At 42.2% G+C, this 20960-nt stretch overlaps 1 protein-coding gene and 1 long non-coding RNA gene across 2 annotated transcripts in view; both read right to left on the reverse strand.

Annotated features, from left to right (window-relative positions):
- Positions 1–930: 930 nt before the first annotated feature.
- Positions 931–5266, reverse strand: LOC126989864 (uncharacterized). Its single transcript, XR_007743812.1, has 2 exons — positions 2954–5266; positions 931–2868 (listed from the first exon to the last, which is right to left on the reverse strand). It is a non-coding gene; the product is annotated as an uncharacterized LOC126989864 (long non-coding RNA).
- Positions 5267–10757: 5491 nt separating this feature from the next.
- LOC126989867 (protein pygopus-like) overlaps positions 10758–20960 on the reverse strand; it is an 82045-nt gene continuing 71842 nt past the window's right edge. Inside the window, exons 6-12 of the mRNA XM_050848492.1 lie at positions 20609–20684; positions 17733–17929; positions 15237–15529; positions 14802–15005; positions 14283–14409; positions 12060–12335; positions 10758–11385 (exon numbers count right to left, since the gene is read on the reverse strand). Of these exons, the coding sequence (XP_050704449.1) occupies positions 11246–11385; positions 12060–12335; positions 14283–14409; positions 14802–15005; positions 15237–15529; positions 17733–17929; positions 20609–20684 (1313 nt within the window). The 3' untranslated portion in view covers positions 10758–11245. The remainder of the gene's footprint in view (positions 11386–12059; positions 12336–14282; positions 14410–14801; positions 15006–15236; positions 15530–17732; positions 17930–20608; positions 20685–20960) is intronic.

The following is a 20960-nucleotide window of genomic DNA, read 5'->3' on the forward strand; positions in this document are numbered from 1 at the left end:
AAGAGGAAAAGGAGGAATGATACCAATAATACCAGCAGCAGCAGTAGTAATAGTAGTAGTAGTAGTAGTAGTAGTAGTAGTGACAATAAATAAACATAGACTGCCACTTCCCAACGTCCTCAAGCATCGAACCTTTCCACGAACCTTCCGCCGACGTACCCAGACTCCTTATGTAGGTCGCAAACACCGTCCCACGCACTCACGCACTCCACCCGCTGAAAGAAAATCGGAGTGGGACACGATATACAATACTTCACAGTCGTTTCTATCGTTTGTATTTTTTTTTTTTTTTAGCAAGCACTAATTCACTCATTCAGTACTTCAACAGCTCATCCATTCATTCATTCATTCACTCGTCGAGCTAGAAAAGTGTGTGGGAGATAAGCAAGACTTTACATTCTCTCGTTTCTATCATTTATTTTTGAGCAGTCATTGGCCCAGTCCCTCACCTCTTTTAAGTCCATTGCTCACTTGTCTCGTCACTCACCATTAATTACCCACTGAGAGAGGAACGGTGAGGAAGACAAACAAGATATTTTTTTTTTGTCATTTTCAATTTTGAGCAAACATTGGCCCACTCTTTCAACCAGTTAGTCCATCTCTCAATTATCTAGTCACTCATTCATTATCCGTTGAGGGAGGATACGGAATGGGAAACAAGACGTAAAATGATATCGTTTCAACCATCCTCCTTTTTGAGCAAACAGTAACACTCACTCTCTAATAACCATTTACTCCCTCACTCAACTATCTAACCACTCCACTCATTTACTCACTCCACACACTAACAATCCACTAAGAGGAGAGGTGGAAGAGAACAACAGGAAGAGTGGGACACAAACTACACTATTTTCCTTCACTTCCTTCACTTCTCATTTTCATCCTTACATCAGCATTGGCATAATTTATAATAGCAAACAAAAACACAACTCACAGTTCCTCCGTATCACTTTATTTAATGCTATGTCACAGTATGTACACGGCGGGTTCAAGTAAACCAGATACTACACAACTAATGCTAGAAATCATCACCTTCTCTGAGACCTCCCTACCTGCCTGCCTACCTTCCTTTCCTTCTTTCTTTCATTCTTGTCTACTATCCCCTCCCTGCCTTACACACATCTCCATAGACAACGCTAAAACAAAAGGGAGGTTACATACTACTAAGCGTAAACCAACCACAGCTTAAACCACGACAAAAGCAAGAGGAAATCACTTTACAAATACATAGGCGTGTTGCTACAGAATCATCCATGGCTGGTCTCTGTGGTGGTGGTGGTGTTGCCCCCTCAAGACCCCTCACGTTTTCTCGGAGTGGAAGGAAGCGTGAAAATGGATGTCTTTTTAAGGTAGACTACTTCATTTTTATCTGCCTCCTCAGTATACATGCTTAACATTATACTGTTATATCTTGGCCAATTCGTGCCTAAGGGGATGTTCGCTGGTAAGGAAGGATACAAGATTGGTAAACAGGTTAGAAATGATACAATAAGAAGAGGTAAATACAGGTAAAGAACAGGAAGTAAATGGAGAGAAATGAGGTAGAGAAGGTGAAATTAGTTAATAGTAGTAGTAGTAGTAGTAGTAGTAGTAGTAGTAGTAGTAGTAATAGTAGTAGAAGTAGTTATCCTTCCTCGTGAGCAACCAAAAAATCAACCAAATCAAGTTTAATCCATCAATCAACACTTCTTACAAGGCACTAATTATAAACAAGAACACACACACACACACACACACACACACACACACACACACACACGGGAAGATGATGAATGAACTAACACAGGGGAACACCACAGGGTAACACTAACGGGAGGGGGGGGTCATTGAAACATCGTAATATACCTAACACTTTCGTAACATCTTAATAGTATACAATGTCGTAACAAAGGGAACAACGGGTAAACTACTATGTAAATTATAACACATGCATAGGGGAAAAAAAACTGCATTGAAATTGGTATAATATGGGGATGGTATGAAGAAGTCAGTTGTTCTTTTTTTTTTCTTTGCTTGATAACAGGAGTTCCCAACCGAGGGGGGGCGTAATATCCGGGGTGCGTTAAAGAGTGGGATGTGTGGATCGATTTTACTGTTATTTTTTTTCTGAATGAATTGATCTAATTGCTCCATTCATGACTTCATTTTCTGCAGTGAGTTAAAAGCTTATTCTTTGAAGTTCAATTTGTTCACCCGCAGTATCATATGTGGTTCAATTTATGTTCCAATAGCTAGAAATTGGACTTCATCATCAAAGGTGGTAATACTTTTGTAGGGCGTGCGAGCTTTAATCAAATATTTCCCGGAGCTGTGGAGCATAGCAAAGGTTGGGAACCACTGCTAAATAATCCTTAAAAAAAAAAAAAAAAAAAAAAAAAAAAAAAAAAAAAGTAAAAAGAACAGCTGTAATAACAGACACATACACGATTCATTGCTGCATTTGAACAATTTCTTGAGTGAACAAAGTAAAAAAAAAAGCAATATACTTAAAGTCTAAAATATTTTCTTTCACGGATATCGGCAAACGTTCTTTTTGCCTTTAAAACTTATTTCGCTGACACTAACGCTTTTTTTTTTCTCTTAATTCCCTCGTATATACACATAAACATCGCTTGCTGCTTTTGTTGTTGCTGTTGCTATAGAGTTCTTGTTGATGCATTCTTGAACGAGGCATCTGCTTTCTTCTATTCATTTTACTTTCTGCGGAATCGAATCTAATAGCAAATTCATCCAACCACTAATTAATTCCGGCGAAGAGAAGGAGCCACACATAATTACTAAATCCCTGCCTAATAACATATCTTTATCTACACTCGTTATCACTTTCTTTTCTCCTAATACTTCACTAATTTCGCTCTCACTTTCTACCTTCGTTTCATCCACATAATTATTCCCTCCTTCCTTCGCTTCTTCTACACGCATTTTCTTCACTAATTTCGCTCTCAATTTCTACCTTCGTTTCATCCACATAACTATTCCCTCCTTCCTTCGCTTCTTCTACACGCATTTTCTTCACTAATTTCGCTCTCAATTTCTACCTTCGTTTCATCCACATATTCCTCCCTTCCTTTGCTTCTTCTGCTTCCATTTTCCTTTCTTATTTATGTCTACCACTTCCATCATTTCCTTTTTCCCCATTTTCCTATTCCCTTTTCTTTCTCGCTTTCTACCTTCCTTTGTTCCCTTTATTCCTTCCTTCCTTCCTTCACACATTTTCCCTTCTTTCTATCTACCACTTCCATCATTTCAGTCTGCTCCACTTTCCTATTCCTTCTCTCTCTTACCTTCTATCTTCCTTTTTCCCCCCTATTCCTTCATTTCTTCCTTCCATCGTTTCTTCTCCATTCAGTTTCCCTTCTTTATTACTGTCTACCACTTCCATCATTTCATTTAGCTGCGAGTCTTTTTTCCGTCTGTCTATTTAAACTTATCCCTTTTCCCTTCACACACACACACACACACACACACACACACACACACACACACACACACACGAGACTTACTTCCTGCCTTCATGACCCCCCCCCCCCCCCCCTTTCCAGCGGACAGTTTACAACAACCGGAATAAAACAGCAATGCACAGTGGTGATAATGTTTGCGAAATGTCTCCCACGTGAACAGTTTAGCGGGGAGAGAGAGAGAGAGAGAGGAGGGAGGGTGATTAAAGAGGGGGGGATGAGGAGGGGAAGTGGGTGAGGGGGAGAGAGGGAGCACTGGGAGGGAGGGGAGAAGGGGTATCGGGAGGGGTAAGGAAGGGGTGAAGGAAGGGGGTAAGTAGGGGAAGGAGGAAGGGGGAAGAGTAGAGAGGAGGAAATGGGAGGGGGTAAGGGAGGAAATGAAGGGGAGGGGGAGGAGGAAGGGGGGTACCACACTATCTTCCCTTCACTAATAATAATAATAATAATAATAATAATAATAATAATAATAATAATAATAATAATAATAATAATAATATACTAATTTCTACATACGATAGGTAGGTTATTTTTTAGAGTCCAGTAACACCAATCAATGAAATTTTTAGTGTTTTCTAAAGATACCGTTTTGTTAAGTGTAATTCTAAGTAAATTTAAACTACTACTAAACGAAGCGTTCTCTTAACGTGTCTAGGCTTTTCGTTGAATACTTCCAATATCACTAACATTACATTACATAAAACTATACTTCTACTTTAACCTATCTTTATTTTTTATTTTTTCATTATCACAACTCTTTCATCCCTTACACTGCATTTCCTCCTGCCTAAGACTTGACCTCCTTTGAATAGAGTGTATCAGGACACCTCTCCACGCGAAATTGACCTCTCTTTTGGCCACTATTTATTTTTGTCCATTATGGGAGCGGTGAGTAGCGGGCTTTTTTCTCTACACTCTTTTTGTTGCCCTTGAGCCGTCTCCTTTGCTGTAAAAAAAAAAAAAAAAAAAAAAAAATTGCTAGGTTTCCCTTTCAGTATTTTCAGAATGAATAATAGAATGACTAGACTTTTCGTTAAGTAAGTCCAATTATCGCGCATTATTAAACTACATAAAACTATACCTTTCTCAACCTATAATGATTTTTTGCATAATCACGACTATGCTAGGCTATAATCATTAGTAAGATATGACGGCACGATGAACTGGGTTTGTTATAATTCTTTTCTTCTGCATTATCATCACGGTCAGACCATTCTTCTGGTATGTTCAGTATAATGATTAAGGTATAATGATATAACGAACTATTTTTTTTTTTTTTTACAGCAAAGGAGACAGTTCAAGGGCACACAAAAAACAAACATTAATAAAAAAACAGCCCGCTACTCACTGCTTCTAAAAAGAATCCAAAGAGGTGGCCGAAAGATAGGTCAGTTTCGGGAGGAGAGATGTCCTGATACCCTCCTCTTGAAAGAGTTTAAGTCTATGATCTATATAACTTTTTTTTCCTCATTTTCTACATTTGTTTCACCCTCATTTTCCTTTCTTCCTTCCTTCGTTTCTATTCCCATTCTTTTGGTATGTTCAGTATAATGATTAAAAGGTATAGCGATATAACGAACTAATGATTCATATAACTTTTTTTTCTACCTTTGTTTCACCTTCATTTTCCTTTCTTCCTTCCTTCGTTTCTTTTCCACAAATTTCCCTTCTAATTTCTTTCTGACAGTCCTATAATTTTACCTGTGTCTTTTTTCCCTGAAGTATAATAATCAAACTAGGCTTTTAATTTCAATATTTTCAGGATTATCAAAACATGTCGGTATGGCGAGCTAGGCTGAACTTCAGTAAATAATTATCCAATAATTGTCCAATGCCACAAAGAAACGAAAAAAAAAAAAATAACTAGCATTCTGAAGCCAAGAATATTACTTTTTATCGACGCCCAGCCCACCCCGCTGCTTGATCTTTATTTATATGAGTTTTTTTTAATGTGTTAGTTATCTTCATTATTAATCTCCTAAGCACGCCGAAACATTACCACAAATCTAAGGTTGAAAGTTAAAAGGAATATGCTAGATTCAGAACATCAACGGGTGGAAAAGGTTAGCAATGAATTTATGGTGACCATCTCGCGCGTGATTAACCCGGTAGCAGCGACGGGCCAAATTTGTGCCATGATATAAACCCCCCAAAATTGATGGTGCATAAACTGATCACAAATGCCTTGATATATATTATGAAATGTTTTGTGTGAGTGATGATTTTTTCTCATTTTTCTCGCTTAGAGGGACCATTAAGAAACATGATTCCCGCTGCTACCAGGTTAAGACAGGCATAACTTGAAAAGAGGCATAACTCGAAAACTAGACATTTGCGACGGATATAAGGTACAAAATCGTGCAATTCACTACATCTATCACCAGAAAAACATAAACCACGTGAGAAAATCGTTGGTTGGGTGAAACTGCAAATTGTCCGTTACGTTAAGTTAGGTTAGGTTAGGTTACGTTTGATCAGGTTAGGTTAGGTTAGGTTACGTTAAGTTAGGTTAGGTTAGGTTACGTTTGATCAGGTTAGGTTAGGTTAGGTTACGTTAAGTTAGGTTAGGTTAGGTAAGGTTTGATCAGGTTAGGTTAGGTCAAGTTAGGCCACGTTAGCTTTATTAAGTCTGTTTACGATAAATACGTGTGACACGCTTCGGCCTGTGCCAAAGTAGGCTAAACGTGACCTATTCCCCGGAGAAACACGTACTTTATAATCAACTCTTAAAATCAAGCCAAGGACACACTGACCAGAACAAAAAGCAATGCAAAGAACAGAAATATGGATTGACAAATTTACAAGAATACGTTAGATTTGAACATTATCTTATATCACGGTAAATGGTGAAATACGTACTTTTCAATCAACTCTTAAAATCAAGCCAAGGACACACTGACCAGAATAAAAAGCAATGCAAAGAACAGAAATATGGATTGACAAATTTACAAGAATACGCAAGATTTAAACATTATCTTAAATCACGGTAAATGGTGAAACACGTACTTTTCAATCAACTCTTAAAATCAAGCCAAGGACACACTGACCAGAATAAAAAGCAATGCAAAGAACAGAAATACGGATTGACAAATTTACAAGAATACGTTAGATTTGAACATTATCTTATATCACGGTATATGGAGAAACACGTGCAGCCTTGCTAACATGAATCAACCCAAGGCCACACAAAACAAAGCAATAAGCAACACAGACAACACCCACCAGACAACAACACTTCATAACACACCAAACACTCATTTTTTCCCCTCAAACCAATTCGGCGGAAAACTCGAACCCCCCAACTGCCAACCTCCTCTTCGTATTTTCCTCCTTTACTCGGCTATTACACATCACCACCAACTTCCCAATTGTTTTCTTGACCTTACAGAGGACTGCCATCACTGACCTTTATTCCGTAAGTCCAAACTCCGTGAGAACGATCCAACACACGGCAGGAGGCACTGACTGACATACTCTCACTGCACTGAGCTTATCGTAACATTGGCTGACGCAGTGTTGCCACCTTGAAACATTATCAGTACCGCTAGGTACAAAGGCAACGTGCTGCGCTCTACACATTCTTTTTTTTTTCAGTTAGCCAATTTTTCAAGTCTGGACCACTGAGCCACTCTTCTCTAAACTTTTGAGTGCATTGTGGCTAAGGAATAATGAATAGTTTCACTAAATGACGAATATCAAGCAAATGAAAATGATGAGTGTAAGCACAGAGGGCGGCAAACTGAAGTGTAGGCCTACTGAGTATGAACTTAGGAAGGCGACTAGGCAAAGGTGAATACTCATGACGCGTCTTGTACAAGTCAAAACACAGAAAGAAGGGACGAGGGAGGGAAGGGGCAGTATTGCCAAGTGCCGGTCTATTATTTTTTGCATTTTTGCCAGTAAAATATCTTGAGATTAAATAAAATATTTGTATATATATATATATATATATATATATATATATATATATATATATATATATATATATATATATATATATATATATGACATAATCTCTAGAAATTCGCCAGGGAGTGTTTTAAACCCGCCAGATTTCCCGCTAGCCGTTAGATAGCAATAATTCTCCCCGCTAGATCATGACCCAAAATCTCCAGCTGTAGCTCTCGCTAGAATGGCAACACTGGTCACATACTGACTGGTTCAAAGTTCGCATCCCCTTAAGTTTAGGCTCTAATCTGAAACTGCTCTATTGTAACAGTTAAATAAGCCACCAGACAGACACAATGAGCTCTTCTAGGTAGTCTTCGTTTTTATGAGCTATGGTGAGACACTTAAGCGGCTGAGAAAGAAAAAATTGTGTGGCTGCCAGTGAGAAAAAAATATTGCATGCATTACTACACCATACATCGCCTCCTTGGTGGAATAAATAACGGAATGATCTATAATGCCATTTGATCTTCTAAGCCACAAGTTATCTAATACCTAACACATCACATAACATAAATAAAGGTCAAAATTCTAGACTCCCGCGTTCGCTCTTCGTTCATAGAAAACCTTGACTACGGGGCTCGTGCTCGGGGTGACTGGTCTAAAGTGCGCGACGCGGCCTGCACGTCTAACCTTCGGGGCAGCGGTGGTGGTGATCATCTAGGTGCAACGTCGTCCAAAAAAGTGCATATTACGTCCATCCAGACACTAAAACAGCGCTACAAGGGGAGACATGAAAGGGAGTTGTTGCTTTCTCACATCTAACTGCTCACACTGACGAGTAGATGTTGCTATACTATTTGTTTTCCGTTTTTAAAGACACAGATACACTAGGTTCCGACGGAAATCTCTCCCCATTAATATCGTTATTATCCATCACTGAGACACACATGAGATTGAGGTTCTTCTTTCACATACGTTCTCGAGTGGAAGAAAATGAAGGATGGAGGCAGGGAGGGGGGGCTAAGGGGACATACAAGGAAAGAATTTTAAAGGATAACTGAAGAAAACATGTGTGGAATTCCAAGGTCCATTTTTTTAAACGTCTCGGGCTACCATTACGACCATTTCCCAAGGTCACAGAGAAGATTAACCGGGTCTTCATGGCTGATTATCCCGTTCGTGGTGCAGAAGCCGGGTAGAACTTTCTCTGCGATCCCATAACAGGCCACGATAAACAAGGTCCATATTCTTAAACGTCTCTGGCTACCATTATGACCATTCCCCAAGGCCACAGAGAAGATTAACCGGGTCTTCATGGCTAATTGTCCCGTTCAAAGTGCAGAAGTCGGGTAAAACTAACACAAAACACTTCATGGCAACCCCAGGAACTTCTACGAGAGGCTTTTCAAACACGCGAACAGAGGTGCCGAGACGTTTGAGTTCGGGCGTTAGGGCCGTATTTTAAAACATTTCGGCGCCCAAGTTCACCTTTTTGACGAGGCTTTCCTAGGAGTTTGGGGCATTTCCAGGAGTAGTTTTATGACCCTGGTGGTAGTTTGATCCTTCTTCTGTACCGTGAACCTAAAGAAACACTCATTGGAACTAGACTGATGCCCTCTTTGACCTTTATAAATAGTTGATGTGAGAAACGAAAGTGTCTTAAAATAACGGCCTTAGACTCATGGAAGATGAAAGTATAGACGAATTGCTGTGGAAAGACCTCCAAAGAGTACATACCAAAAAACAATCAATCTTGGCCACATCCTTGTATACATAAACATGGTGACAACAATATGTATTCTGCATAGTATAGATGTCAGAGGGGATACATAGACACTTCCACTGAGCTTAATTATGGAGAAATAACAAGGCAATACTACACTAATGCTGTCCAGTGAATGCATACGATATTATACATGTTATACACCTTATTCTGCCTCCCTTAACCCTCGCCCACGATGCTTTCCTTTACACCGGGTCACGAAATTAGTCACCGGGTCACGAAATAAGTCACTGGGTCACGAACTTAGTCACGTGCTCTGTCACTGAATTAATTATAAGTTCTGTCACTCTGTATTTACCTGTTCACATGTTTTCATTCATTACGTTGTTTAATTATGTTCAAGGTTTTCTGACTCTAGTGTTATTTTATTTTCTCGTAGGTGTTTTGATACGTCTTTTTTCTCTGTTTAGTTTTTGGATGAAACAGGAACGCTGATAGACATATTTAAGTTACAGAAAAGCAATTATCGCTAGAAGAAACCGTTTGCGTTATAATATGTTTCGAGGTCAGGTTTAAAAAGCTAGATAATCAGGTAAACAAATTGAAATATAAAAAGAAAATCATTTAGCTTTGTCTTTAAATACTTTCAGATGGAAACAATGAGTAAAGTAACAGTTCTGGTTTGAAATGAAGAAAACAAGGTTATTTCAAATCCCTCTAAGCACTTATCATCCATCTCCGTCTGGTGTTTTAAGTCACTTGCGTCAGACAGAAGGGCTGATAAAGGTGCAGTGCTGCCCTTAACAATGAAACTCAACACTTGACTGACAGACTAAGAAGAATATAACCAAAATCATCGAGCAAAACAACAAAAGACTAGATCCCTTCCCAGTTTGATAATTGAATCCACATTGCATCGTGCTAACATATAAAAACCCTTGAACACAATTTATTTTACTGCGTCTTTCATATATAAGAGGCATTTTACTCTCTAAGCACGTTATGTATAGAACTCATTGCCTATTTCTTTGTAAAATGTCTTCCACACATGCATTTTAGAACCATTTCACTTGATATTCACGTTAAGTATAAATATATTGAGTATAGCTTGATATTTTTTATACGTCTTATTAGTCTTTAGTAACAATTATGTGGCTGATTTGTCTTTTTCTGACCCGTTTCTCAAGGCGTGGTTGATTGGTTTTGCTGATTATTTTTATCGCTTTTTACGACTGAGGATTGAAGATGACCTCCGGGGGACAGTATGAGCCAAGCAAGATGGCGCCACTATAAACCCTTGCCTGCGCCTAAACGAGTTGGGGTCGAATACCAGGCCCCACCAAGAAAACTTACCGGCGCCATAAAGAAAATTAATTAAATGTGAAAATCCAACCCTTCAAACTAATTCCAACCCAAATATGGAGTTACAAAAAATCAAACTAGCCACATAACTGTTAATAAATGCTAATATGACGTTTAAAAAAAGTATATATGACGTCTGTGTACCGATCATTGGCCAGTGCGTATATCCCGACGGTGCCAAAAGTACTGTTCTTTGTCTTGTTCTCGTCTCTCTTTCTTCTCTCTCTTCCTCCGTTCTTTTTCAAACGCTAGATATTTACTATTTTTTTATTATTAGTAGTAACACAATGACACAGCAGCTGTAAGACTATTTATGTAAGTACTTAACACACACACACACACACACACACACACACACACACACACACACACACACACACACACACACTTCTCTCTTCTCTTCCTCCATCACCATCTCATTCTCTTTCTCCTCCTCCTCCTCCTCCTGCTTTACTGCCTCTTCCTCTTCTTCCTCTTCCTTTAACACTCCGTCTCAGTATATCTCTTCACAACCATCTCTTCCTCCTCCTCCTCCTCCACCAATTCTCATAATCTTCCACATCCACCTCCTCCTCCTCCTCCTCCTCCTCCTCCTCCTTCTGCCTTATTACCTCCTCCTCTTTTTTCTCTTCCTCTAACATTCCGTTTCAATATATCTCTTCACAATCATCTCTACCTCCTCCTCCTCCTCTTCCACATCCCCATCATTAACCACGTACTCCACCTCCTCCTCCTCGTCCTCGCCCTCCTCCTCCTCCTCCTCCTCCTCCTCCTGCTGCCGCTCCTGCTCCTCCTCCCCCTGGCCCTCGTGCCCCTACAGGTACATGCCGTTGACCAGGTAGTCGGCGTCGTGGGCGTAGGGGGAGCGCGGCCCCCTGTGTCGTCTGAGGCGTCGCTTCACCTCCCGGAGGCGACACCCGACCAGCACCACCAGCAGGGCCGTGATGCACACACCTGGAAGCACGTAAGGGTGTTAGTACTAACTATTGGGGAGCATACATCCGGAGGCGCGTTGCTTCACTCACGGAGGTGGAATTTTTGGGTAGAAGTGCCATGTGAAATTTAAAGGACTGGGGATGGAGTTCTGTTAGTTAAGGTAAGTGACCCCGAATGGACCGGTTTCTGAGCCATAGCTATTGCCAAAAAACACCAATAATCAACCATTTTAACGATAATTATATATGAAGGCAGTTATTGGGGTCCAGGAGGCAGTTTTTGGTCAGAAATTGGCAAACTTAGGAGGCTGAGTACGACAATCTGGCAACATTGCTCGCCTCCCTTCCCCTAACTCCCTTCTCTTAGGTGGGTATTTTAAGACACTTTCGGTTCTCACATCAGGTATTTCTAAAGGTCAAAGAAGGGATCAATCGGATTCTAATGAGTGTTTCTTTAGGTTCACGGCACAGAAGAATGGTTAACCTACCACAAGGGCCATAAAACTACTCCTGGAAATGCCCCGAACTCCTATGAAAGCCTTGCCATCCCTTCTTCTCGCCCCTTCCACCTCTCCACACTCACCCTTACTCCATTCCCATCCCATTCCTTCAACAACCCCTTCCCTTACCCCAGTCCTTTTACCCACCCCCTTTCTTCCCTCTCCCCTTCCCACTCCCCCTCCCCACACCTACCCATCGCCAGCGCCAGCACCGCCCCTGAGGCCTGCGCGTCCTGCTCTCTCGCCCCGACCTCCAGCTCCTCCAGGTTAACCTCCAGCCGAGCCAGCGAGGCGTGGGCGGCCTTCACCAAGTGCTGCTGGGAGGAGACCACTTCGCTCTTCTTGCCTCCTTCAGCGCCAGATCCTCCAGCGCCGTCTGTAGCTTTGCCGTCACCACCCGAACCGCTACCACCTCCACCATTGTTGTTGTTGGTGGTGGTGTTAGTGGTGGTGGTGTTTTGTCCGCCTCCTGGAATAAGTGGTTGGTGATAAGGTTCGAATTCTCAACCTATATTTTTTTTTGGGGTGGGGCTACGCTTTCATATTTGGTGAGGCTTTGGTAGAGGTTATTGTTGTGGGTATGTTCAGTGGACAGTTTTATGAGCCTAGTGATAATTCGACAAGGCTTCCGCTCCATTAGTTTAGAAATATATTTTTTGGGGGGGTTCCACTTTCATACTTGGTGAGGCTTTGGTAGAGGATGTTATTGTGGATACGTATTTCCATGGGTAGTTTTATGAGTCTAGTGATAATTCGACAAGGCTTTCGCACCGTTTAGAAATATTTTTTTTTGGTGGGGGCACTCTTTCATATTTGGTGAGGCTTTGGTAGAGGTTGTTATTGTGGATGCGTATTTCCATGGATAGTTTTATGAGTCCAGTGATGATTCGTCAAGGCTTTCGCACCGTTTAGAAATATATTTTTTGGGGGGGCACTCTTTCATATTTGGTGAGACTTTGGTAGAGGTTGTAATTGTGGATACGTATTTCCATGGGTAGTTTTATGAGCCTAGTGATAATTCGACAAGGCTTCAACACCGTTAGTTTAGACATATTTTTTTTACCGTTCAGCTCCTCAGATTATGGTTCGGGGACATGCATTTCGTCCATTAACTAACTCACGAAGGTGCAATTGGCGTTTTTGGATGCGTGAAGTGACTCATCAGAATTCCCTTATTATTCATCACCGTTTCTTGTAATATTAGAATACCTTGATACTGATACGGTTCTGGCTCAATACAAGAACTCTAGGGTGGCTGAAGTTGAAGCCTCTGCAAAGTCGCGTGTTCAAAAATATCACGTAAAATTAAAACACCATGATAGTACTACGCTCCAGGCTCAAAACAAGAACTCTAGGGTGGCTGAAGTTGAAGGCTCTGCAAAGTCGCGTGTTCAAAAATATCACGTAAAATTAAAACACCATGATAGTACTACGCTCCAGGCTCAAAACAAGAACTCTAGGGTAGGTGAAGTTGAAGCCTTTGCAAAGTCGCGTGTTTAAAAATGTCACGTAAGATTAGAATGCTATTATACTACTGCGGATCCAGGCTCAAAACAAGAACTCTAGGGTAGATGAAGTTGAAGGCTCTGCAAAGTCGCGTGTTCAAAAATATCACGTAAGATTAGAATGCTATTATACTACTACGGCTCTGGGCTCAAAACAAGAACTCTAGGGTAGATGAAGTTGAAGCCTTTGCAAAGTCGCGTGTACAAAAATGTCACGTAAGACTAAAATACCATGATACTGCTACGTCTCGAAGCTCAAAACAAGAACTCTAGCTTATATTGAAACCGCTACAAAACCGCGTAGTCAAAAACATCATCTGAGACATTTCGTTGTACGTGGAAACATACAACGTGATTCTTACTATTCTTGTGACTATTGCTGACTATGACTTCTTTTTTCAGTTTCCTTTTATCATTGTCATTTTTATTATTGTTATAGAGGCGAAGGAGGTAGAGAGCGAGGCGTGGGGAGCCTTTAAGCCGCTTCTTCAGGAGCCCCCAAACACCTGAGACGCCGAGGAAGAGAGAGTGATGCGATGAGAGAGAAGGCAGAAAGAGGGCGAGAGAATATAGAAGGCTGTATGAATGGAGGACAGGCAGACGGGTAGTGAAATGGAGGACAGGCAGACGGGTAGTGAAATGGTGGACAGGCAGACGGGTAGTGAAATAAACATCTTATACTCTCGATAAACAAACAAACAGATAACTTGGAACTTTTTTTGCATGGAAACTTAATTCTCATTACCACATCACGTCCTGCTATAAGACTTAAGTTATCTTCATAGGTTGCTATAGTTAAACGTTACTGTAGGTGGGAATTATATCTTTCTGTTGACTTTGACCCAACAACAACAACAACAACAACAACAACAACAACAACAACAACAACAACAACAATCACAGCCTCTTACCTTGGGGCTGGGTGGAGGGTGGCACGGGTGAGGAGGCGAGGGAGGAGGACGAGGCCCCTGATGAGCCCCTGGGTACGCCGCCGCCCCCTTGTTGTCCCCTGCCGTTGCCCCCGCCGCCCATGCCCATCTGGAAGGGAAAAGGGACCTAGTCAGACTCAGGGGCAGGAGGGAGTCACAGGTCCTGAAAGCCAATGCACAGGTACTTTTGTGTATCATTTATTATACATACATTTACCTATCTGTCTATCTATTAATTTATTCATTCATTTTTTCGCTTATTACGTAAGTACTATTCAATTATGGTTCATTTATTTATCTACTTATTCATCTTTTATTATGGATGTACCCTTTTTTTATCATTATCTGTTACTTATTTTTTTATCTTAGTGTACATAATTATAATCTTGGCGCATAATCTTTGTGTATAATGATGTGTCTGGCCGGTTAACAATAAAAGTACTCGCCAGAGGCCGCTACACTGAACCAGCAATTTTCAGGGCTGTCTACTGCTCGTCATACCTCGGTGTTCCTGAGGCCGCCGCCCAGCTGAGTCATCTCCTGCTGGGGGGCGCCGCCGGCCAGCTGCTGCGGGTACTCCTGGCCTTGCTGCTGGAGTGGGACGTGGTGATGGTGGAGGTCCTGCATTTGCTCGTGGAGGTCCTTAGGCGCGCTCACCAGCCCCCCCTGAGGTGCGTACCCCCCCGGCCGGTCCATCCACACCGGCTGAGGAGGGGAAGGAAGAGAGGAGGAGGAGGAGGAGGAAGAGAAGGAATTAGTGAATGGTTGTTAGTGCTTATGGTTTACACTAATTTAGCTTTTTTTGTTTTAATGTCAACACGATGGGTAAAAATCAGGCGTAAATCTCCCTTACACTTAAAACACAAAATTAATCTTATTCCCTCCACTCAGTACACACACACACACACACACACACACACACACACACACACTCACATTGCTGTTCATCTGTGACGCCAGGAGTTGCTGTTGCTGCTGCTGGGGCTGGGGCGGGGGTGGCGGGGGCTGCTGCTGCTGCTGAAGGGGCTGCTGCTGGTGCGGTGAGGGCTGGAGGTACTGCTGCTGGAGGGGTTGCTGGGGCTGTTGAGGCAGGCGGGGCTGGGGCTGGGCGGGGTAGCGGGGCGGGCCGTAGTCGGGGTAGCGGAAGGGAGGACGCATCTCGGGGTTACCCAAGTAGTCACCCCCGCTGCCGCCTCCTCCGCCCCCTCCGCCTCTTGCACCGCCTTCGCCTGCACCAATGAGAGGACAGGCATTGCAGTATTGTTGTGAGCACCCATTCAGGTTAGATACGTTCATGGATAGTGGGGTTAGAGGGTGCTATGTTTGCCTTGTATAGGCCTACCGTCCTCATGCAGTTTCCTTATGTTCTTATGTTCTAATGCTCGTTGCTTTATCCCAGCCACCGAACGCTGAGAAGACAGTTGTTAACATGCTTGGATAAATCCGCCATTTCAATTCTAGCGTCATGTAATGGAACATATTGGCTGAAGTATTGCCAACACATGTTCAAAAACACGTGTGAACGCACTTTTAAAGCTGTTTTCATGCAGCTGTGTTGAAACTGTAGTGAGTAGCTGGTCCGTAGCAGTGCTGATGAGCAAACCGATTATCAGAGCTGGGTAAAGGGACGAAAGACTAATCGAGCCATTTAGTAACTGGGTAAAGGGACGGAAGACTAATCGAGCCACTTAGTAACTGGGTAAAGGGACGGAAGACTAATCGAGCCACTTAGTAACTGGGTAAAGGGACGGAAGACTAATCTAACTGGGTAAAGGGACGGAAGACTAATCGAGCCATTTAGTAACTGGGTAAAGGGACGGAAGACTAATCGAGCCATTTAGTAACTGGGTAAAGGGACGAAAGACTAATCGAGCCACTTAGTAGCTGGGTAAAGGGACGGAAGACTAATCGAGCCACTTAGTAACTGGGTAAAGGGACGGAAGACTAATCGAGCCACTTAGTAACTGGGTAAAGGGACGGAAGACTAATTGAGCCATTTAGTAGCTGGGTAAAGGGACGGAAGACTAATCGAGCCATTTAGTAACTGGGTAAAGGGACGGAAGACTAATCGAGCCGTCTGGTAGCAGCTGGTTCCCTCACAAGTTTCCCTGAGGACAGCTGGTACTCGCAGAACCGGAGGAGTTTCATCCAGTAAAGCTAATGATTAGAGGCCTTGACGAAATGTCCTCATCCTATTACCCTAGTGAAAAATCCAAGTAAAAAGAAAACATTTAAAATATCCAAGAAAAAAATCACAGTTAAAAAATCCCCCACCCCCCTCCCTAAAAATCCAACTAATAATCTAAAAAAAAAAATGCTTTCATCCAGTAAAGCTAATGATTAGAAGCCTTGACGAAACGTACTCATCCTATTATCAAACTTAAAATCGGTGAGATGTCGAGCTTGGTTGGCCGCTAAGGATTCGGCGAGAAATCTGTATTCATAGTGAACTAATTTTTATAAGCACAACTGGCTCTGCTGGACTTGAATATATTTTCAGATTCCAAAAATAAGAGGAGCGTATAAGCGTTTCGTGAATTCCAAATGGGGCCATCATGTAAGGTTGTCTGGGAGCCGCTGCAGTTGAACGATGCTGCGCTACCCGGCAGGACTGCACCACCACTTAAAGCGCAGAGCAACACAAGCATATTTTTACAGCAAAGGAGACAGCACAAGGGCACACAAAAAAGGAAACAACAATAATAAAAGCCCGCTACTCGCTGCTCCTGTAAAAAATCCGAAGAGGTGGCCGAAGGAGCAATTACGTGAGAAGAGGTGTCCAGCGTGTTAAGCATCATCCTGGGTTACTGTGTTCAGAGCTATGCAAATCTCCTGTTCCTATGTAAAACTCGTATCTCGGTGCAAATACTGTACCTCCCCCCTCCACACACACACACACACACACACACACACTTTATGGCCCACTGCGGAGGCTCAACATCGTGTAAGAGCCTCCAGTAACTCTCCATGCCCCAACAACACACTAGGGAGGCCGATGTGCTGCCGAGCTTCATAAATGTATGCAAGAGAGATAGCGGCCTCGAGAAGGAGCTCAGAAAAAGACCAACGGTGAAAAAAATCCCAGTAAAGAAAATAACAGCAAAATAATTACAGTGAAAAAAAATCCCAGTGAAAAAATCCCAGTGAAAAATCCCAGTGAAAAAATCCCAGTGAAAAAATCCCAGTGAAAAAATCCCAGTGAAAAATATCAGTAAATAATGCCAGTAAAAATATCTCATCCACTTCTCATCCTATTTTCTTCGTTCTTTCATCTCCTTCCTTTCTGTTCCTCCTTCTCTTCTCTCCTTTCTTCATTTTTCTTCCTATCATGTTTCTCTCTCATGCATCTCTTCCTCTTCTTCCCTTCTTGCACATCAGCCCCCCCTCTCTCTCTCATTCTCACCCCCCCCTCCCTCTCTCTCTCCCACTCACCTGTGTTGTAGGGTCCGCCAGTCCACGCCGGCCTGGTCTTGGCGTCGAAGTAGGAGGGAGCGCCGCGCCCCCGCCCCCCGTACCCCGCCCCCTCGTCCTCCAGGGCCCTGCCGCCGCTGCCAATCCCGCCGGCGCTGCTGTCACGGAGAGGAGAGGTGATGGTCGGTTGAGAGGGGTGAGGGAGGGATATGGAGGCACTGAGGAAGAAGGAGGAAGAACATAAGGACACACAGACACAAATGGAGACTCACATAAAGGTATTTCTATAGTCTAAAGCCATCCCCTGATATTTATTAACGGAGATTAGAGGTGATGGTCACTTGAGAGGGGTGAGGAAGGGAAATGAAGGCACAGGGGAAGAAGGAGGAGAAGCATGAGGGACACAGACACATAGCGAGACACATATAAGACTAATTCCACAGTTCAACGCCATCTGATATTTCTTGTAACGGAGAGGAGAGGTGAGGGAGGAAAATTGAGTCACTGAGGGAGAAAGAGGAGAAACATGAGGAAACATATACACAAAGCGAGACTCACATAATGGCTATTGGCTAGTTCACTGAGACTAAGCATCAATTCTCGACTAAGTGGGAGGAGAGGCAATGAGTTGAATAGTGATTAGACACTTGTAGTTATATCCTTGTTTATCCCAATACCTCGTTTTCTCTTTTGACAACTTGGGGGTGGGTGGGTCAGGTTGCCAAGAACATAGCAGGGGATGTATATTTGTGACTACTTAAGACATTATTTAAGTTTTTTTTTTTTTTTTTTTTTTTTTTTTTTACGTTGATTGCCTATTGCGCCGGTAGGCATCTTCAGTGGGGCCTGATGGTCGGCCCAAGGCTTCTTCAGGTGGGGGCCTGATGGTCGGCCCAGCCCGTTCTGGCGCAGGCGAGTGTTTATAGTGGCGCCATCTTGCATTGGCTCATGCTGCCCCTCGGCTCGTTCTCTTGATTCGCTTGGACGGCTTCCTCTAGAGTCCGGGTTGATGGGTGGTCTTCAGGACAGCATGTGGGTAGTTTTAAGCCACTCGGCGGTGACTGAAAAATCCGAGTGGTAGCGTGGGGATTCGAACCCGCGTCGTCCATCACGCGGTGAATGTGGGCCCAGTACGCTACCACCTACGCCACCGCCTATTTTCAACACTGGGAAATCAGAGGCAGAACAGTGATGTGAGAAGATGTGTGTAGTAATATGAGCAGTAGTAGTAGTAGTAGAAGTAGTAGTAGTAGTAGTAGTAGTAGTAGTAGAAGAAGAAGAAGAACAAAAAGAAGAACAAGAAGAAGAAAAAGAAGAAAAAGAAGAACAAGAACAAAAAAAAAGTAGAAAAGAATAAAAAGAAGAAGAAAAGAAGAAAGAGAAAAAGAAGAAGAAGAAGAAGGAGAAAAACAAATAGAAAAGAAGAAGAAGAAGAAGAGGAAGAAGAAGAAAAACAAATAGAAAAGAAGAAGCAGAAGAAGAAGAAGAAGAAAAAGAAGAAAAGGAAAATGAAGTAGAAAAAGAAGAAGAAGAAAAAGAAGCAGAAATAAAAGTTGTTGTTGTTGTACAAGTAGCAAACAGGAATTGACTCATCAGATTCTAAAACGAGATAATAACAATAATACCAACAACCTGAACCCACTTTTTCCCTGCATTACACCCGGCGTGCGTCACTCAGGGAACGCTAGAAAAAGCTGAAAATCGAGTAGTGTGCGTGGGAGGAGATACCGTTGCCAACATTCTTTGACTATTTTGCTTCCACGCGCCGGGATAGTGAAGGCCAGCCAGGATAAGGATAAACGCTGCTCCTCTGGCACGACTCCATTCATGATCCTGTCGATGGCTTGTGTTTTGGGCAGCGGACAATAGGACACGAGGTAGATAATGATGATAATGATGATGAGGATTTTGAGGATGAAGAGAGACAAAGCACAAGAAGAAAGAGATAGAATGAAAACAAAAAATAAAGAGAGAATAAAAAGAGACAGGCAGAGGATGATGATAATGATGATGAGGATTTTGAGGATGAAGAGAGACAAAGCACAAGAAGAAAGAGATAGAATGAAAACAAAAAATAAAGAGAGAATAAAAAGAGACAGGCAGAGGATGATGAGGATGACGAGGGGAAGGAGGAGAAAGTTAACGATGATGATTAGAGAGAAGATAATGATGATGATGATGAGGAAGAGAAAGGAGGATGACAATGACAATGATTATAATTATGAAAATATAAGTAACAACAATAAGAAGAATAACCATAATTAGGAGAATAAGCTATAAAGACAGCGAAGAAAGATAAAGAGAGGGAGAGAGAGAGAGAGAGAGAGAGAGAGAGAGAGAGAGAGAGAGAGAGAGAGAGAGAGAGAGAGAGAGAATATAAGAAGTCAGAGAGGATTAGAAGACAGAGAATAAGGACAGAGAGAGAGACAGAGAGTGTAACAAAAGACATAGACGGAATATTAGAAGACAGAGAGGATTAGGAGACAGAGAATGAGAACAGAAACAGAGAGTATAAGAAGAGAGAGGTAGATAGCCAGACAGGTAGAGACAGTAAACACAAGGTAGACAGGTAGGAGACGTGTATTAAAAGGTAGTATAAGAAAGAGGTAGACAGGTAGACAGATGAACAGGCAAACACAAGGTAGCCAGGTAGGTGCAGCGTTGGCAAATTATCGTATTAACCACATATCGTATCTATCATCTTTATGCCTCAAACTCCCGTACAAGTAACGTGAGAAAATCAGAGTTAGTGCTAAAACTGTTGGATATTGATGTTTTTCGTTCTTTGTTGTTATGGTTATCGCTCAGCAACAACGAAAATGATATGCGATGAGTACGATAATTTGCAACGTTGGGTAGGTCACGTGTTCGGCCCGCCAGTAGAATTCGGCACCTACCCTCCGCTCTGTTGATACCCGCCGTAATTTTCGAGTATCGTGGGCCGGTTCCTGAAGATCCTGCCGTCATACATGCCTGCAGGAGAGAGAGAGATTTACATAGATATATAGATTTACATAGAAAATCAGACCACACAGACCCCAGACCAGATAAGCAATAGAGAAAGCATAGAAAGCATAAAAAGAGAGCGAGAGAGAGAGAGAGAGAGAGAGAGAGAGAGAGATTTAAACAGTTTAGTCGTGGTATATCAATTTTTAACTATCATTCGTTTTCATTCTGTTTAATTTTATCCTATTTTATTGTATTCCATTTTTATTTTATTTTATGCTAGTTTATTTTATCAATCTATTT

Source organism: Eriocheir sinensis, unplaced genomic scaffold (assembly GCF_024679095.1).
Source record: "Eriocheir sinensis breed Jianghai 21 unplaced genomic scaffold, ASM2467909v1 Scaffold135, whole genome shotgun sequence".
NCBI lineage: Eukaryota > Metazoa > Arthropoda > Malacostraca > Decapoda > Varunidae > Eriocheir > Eriocheir sinensis.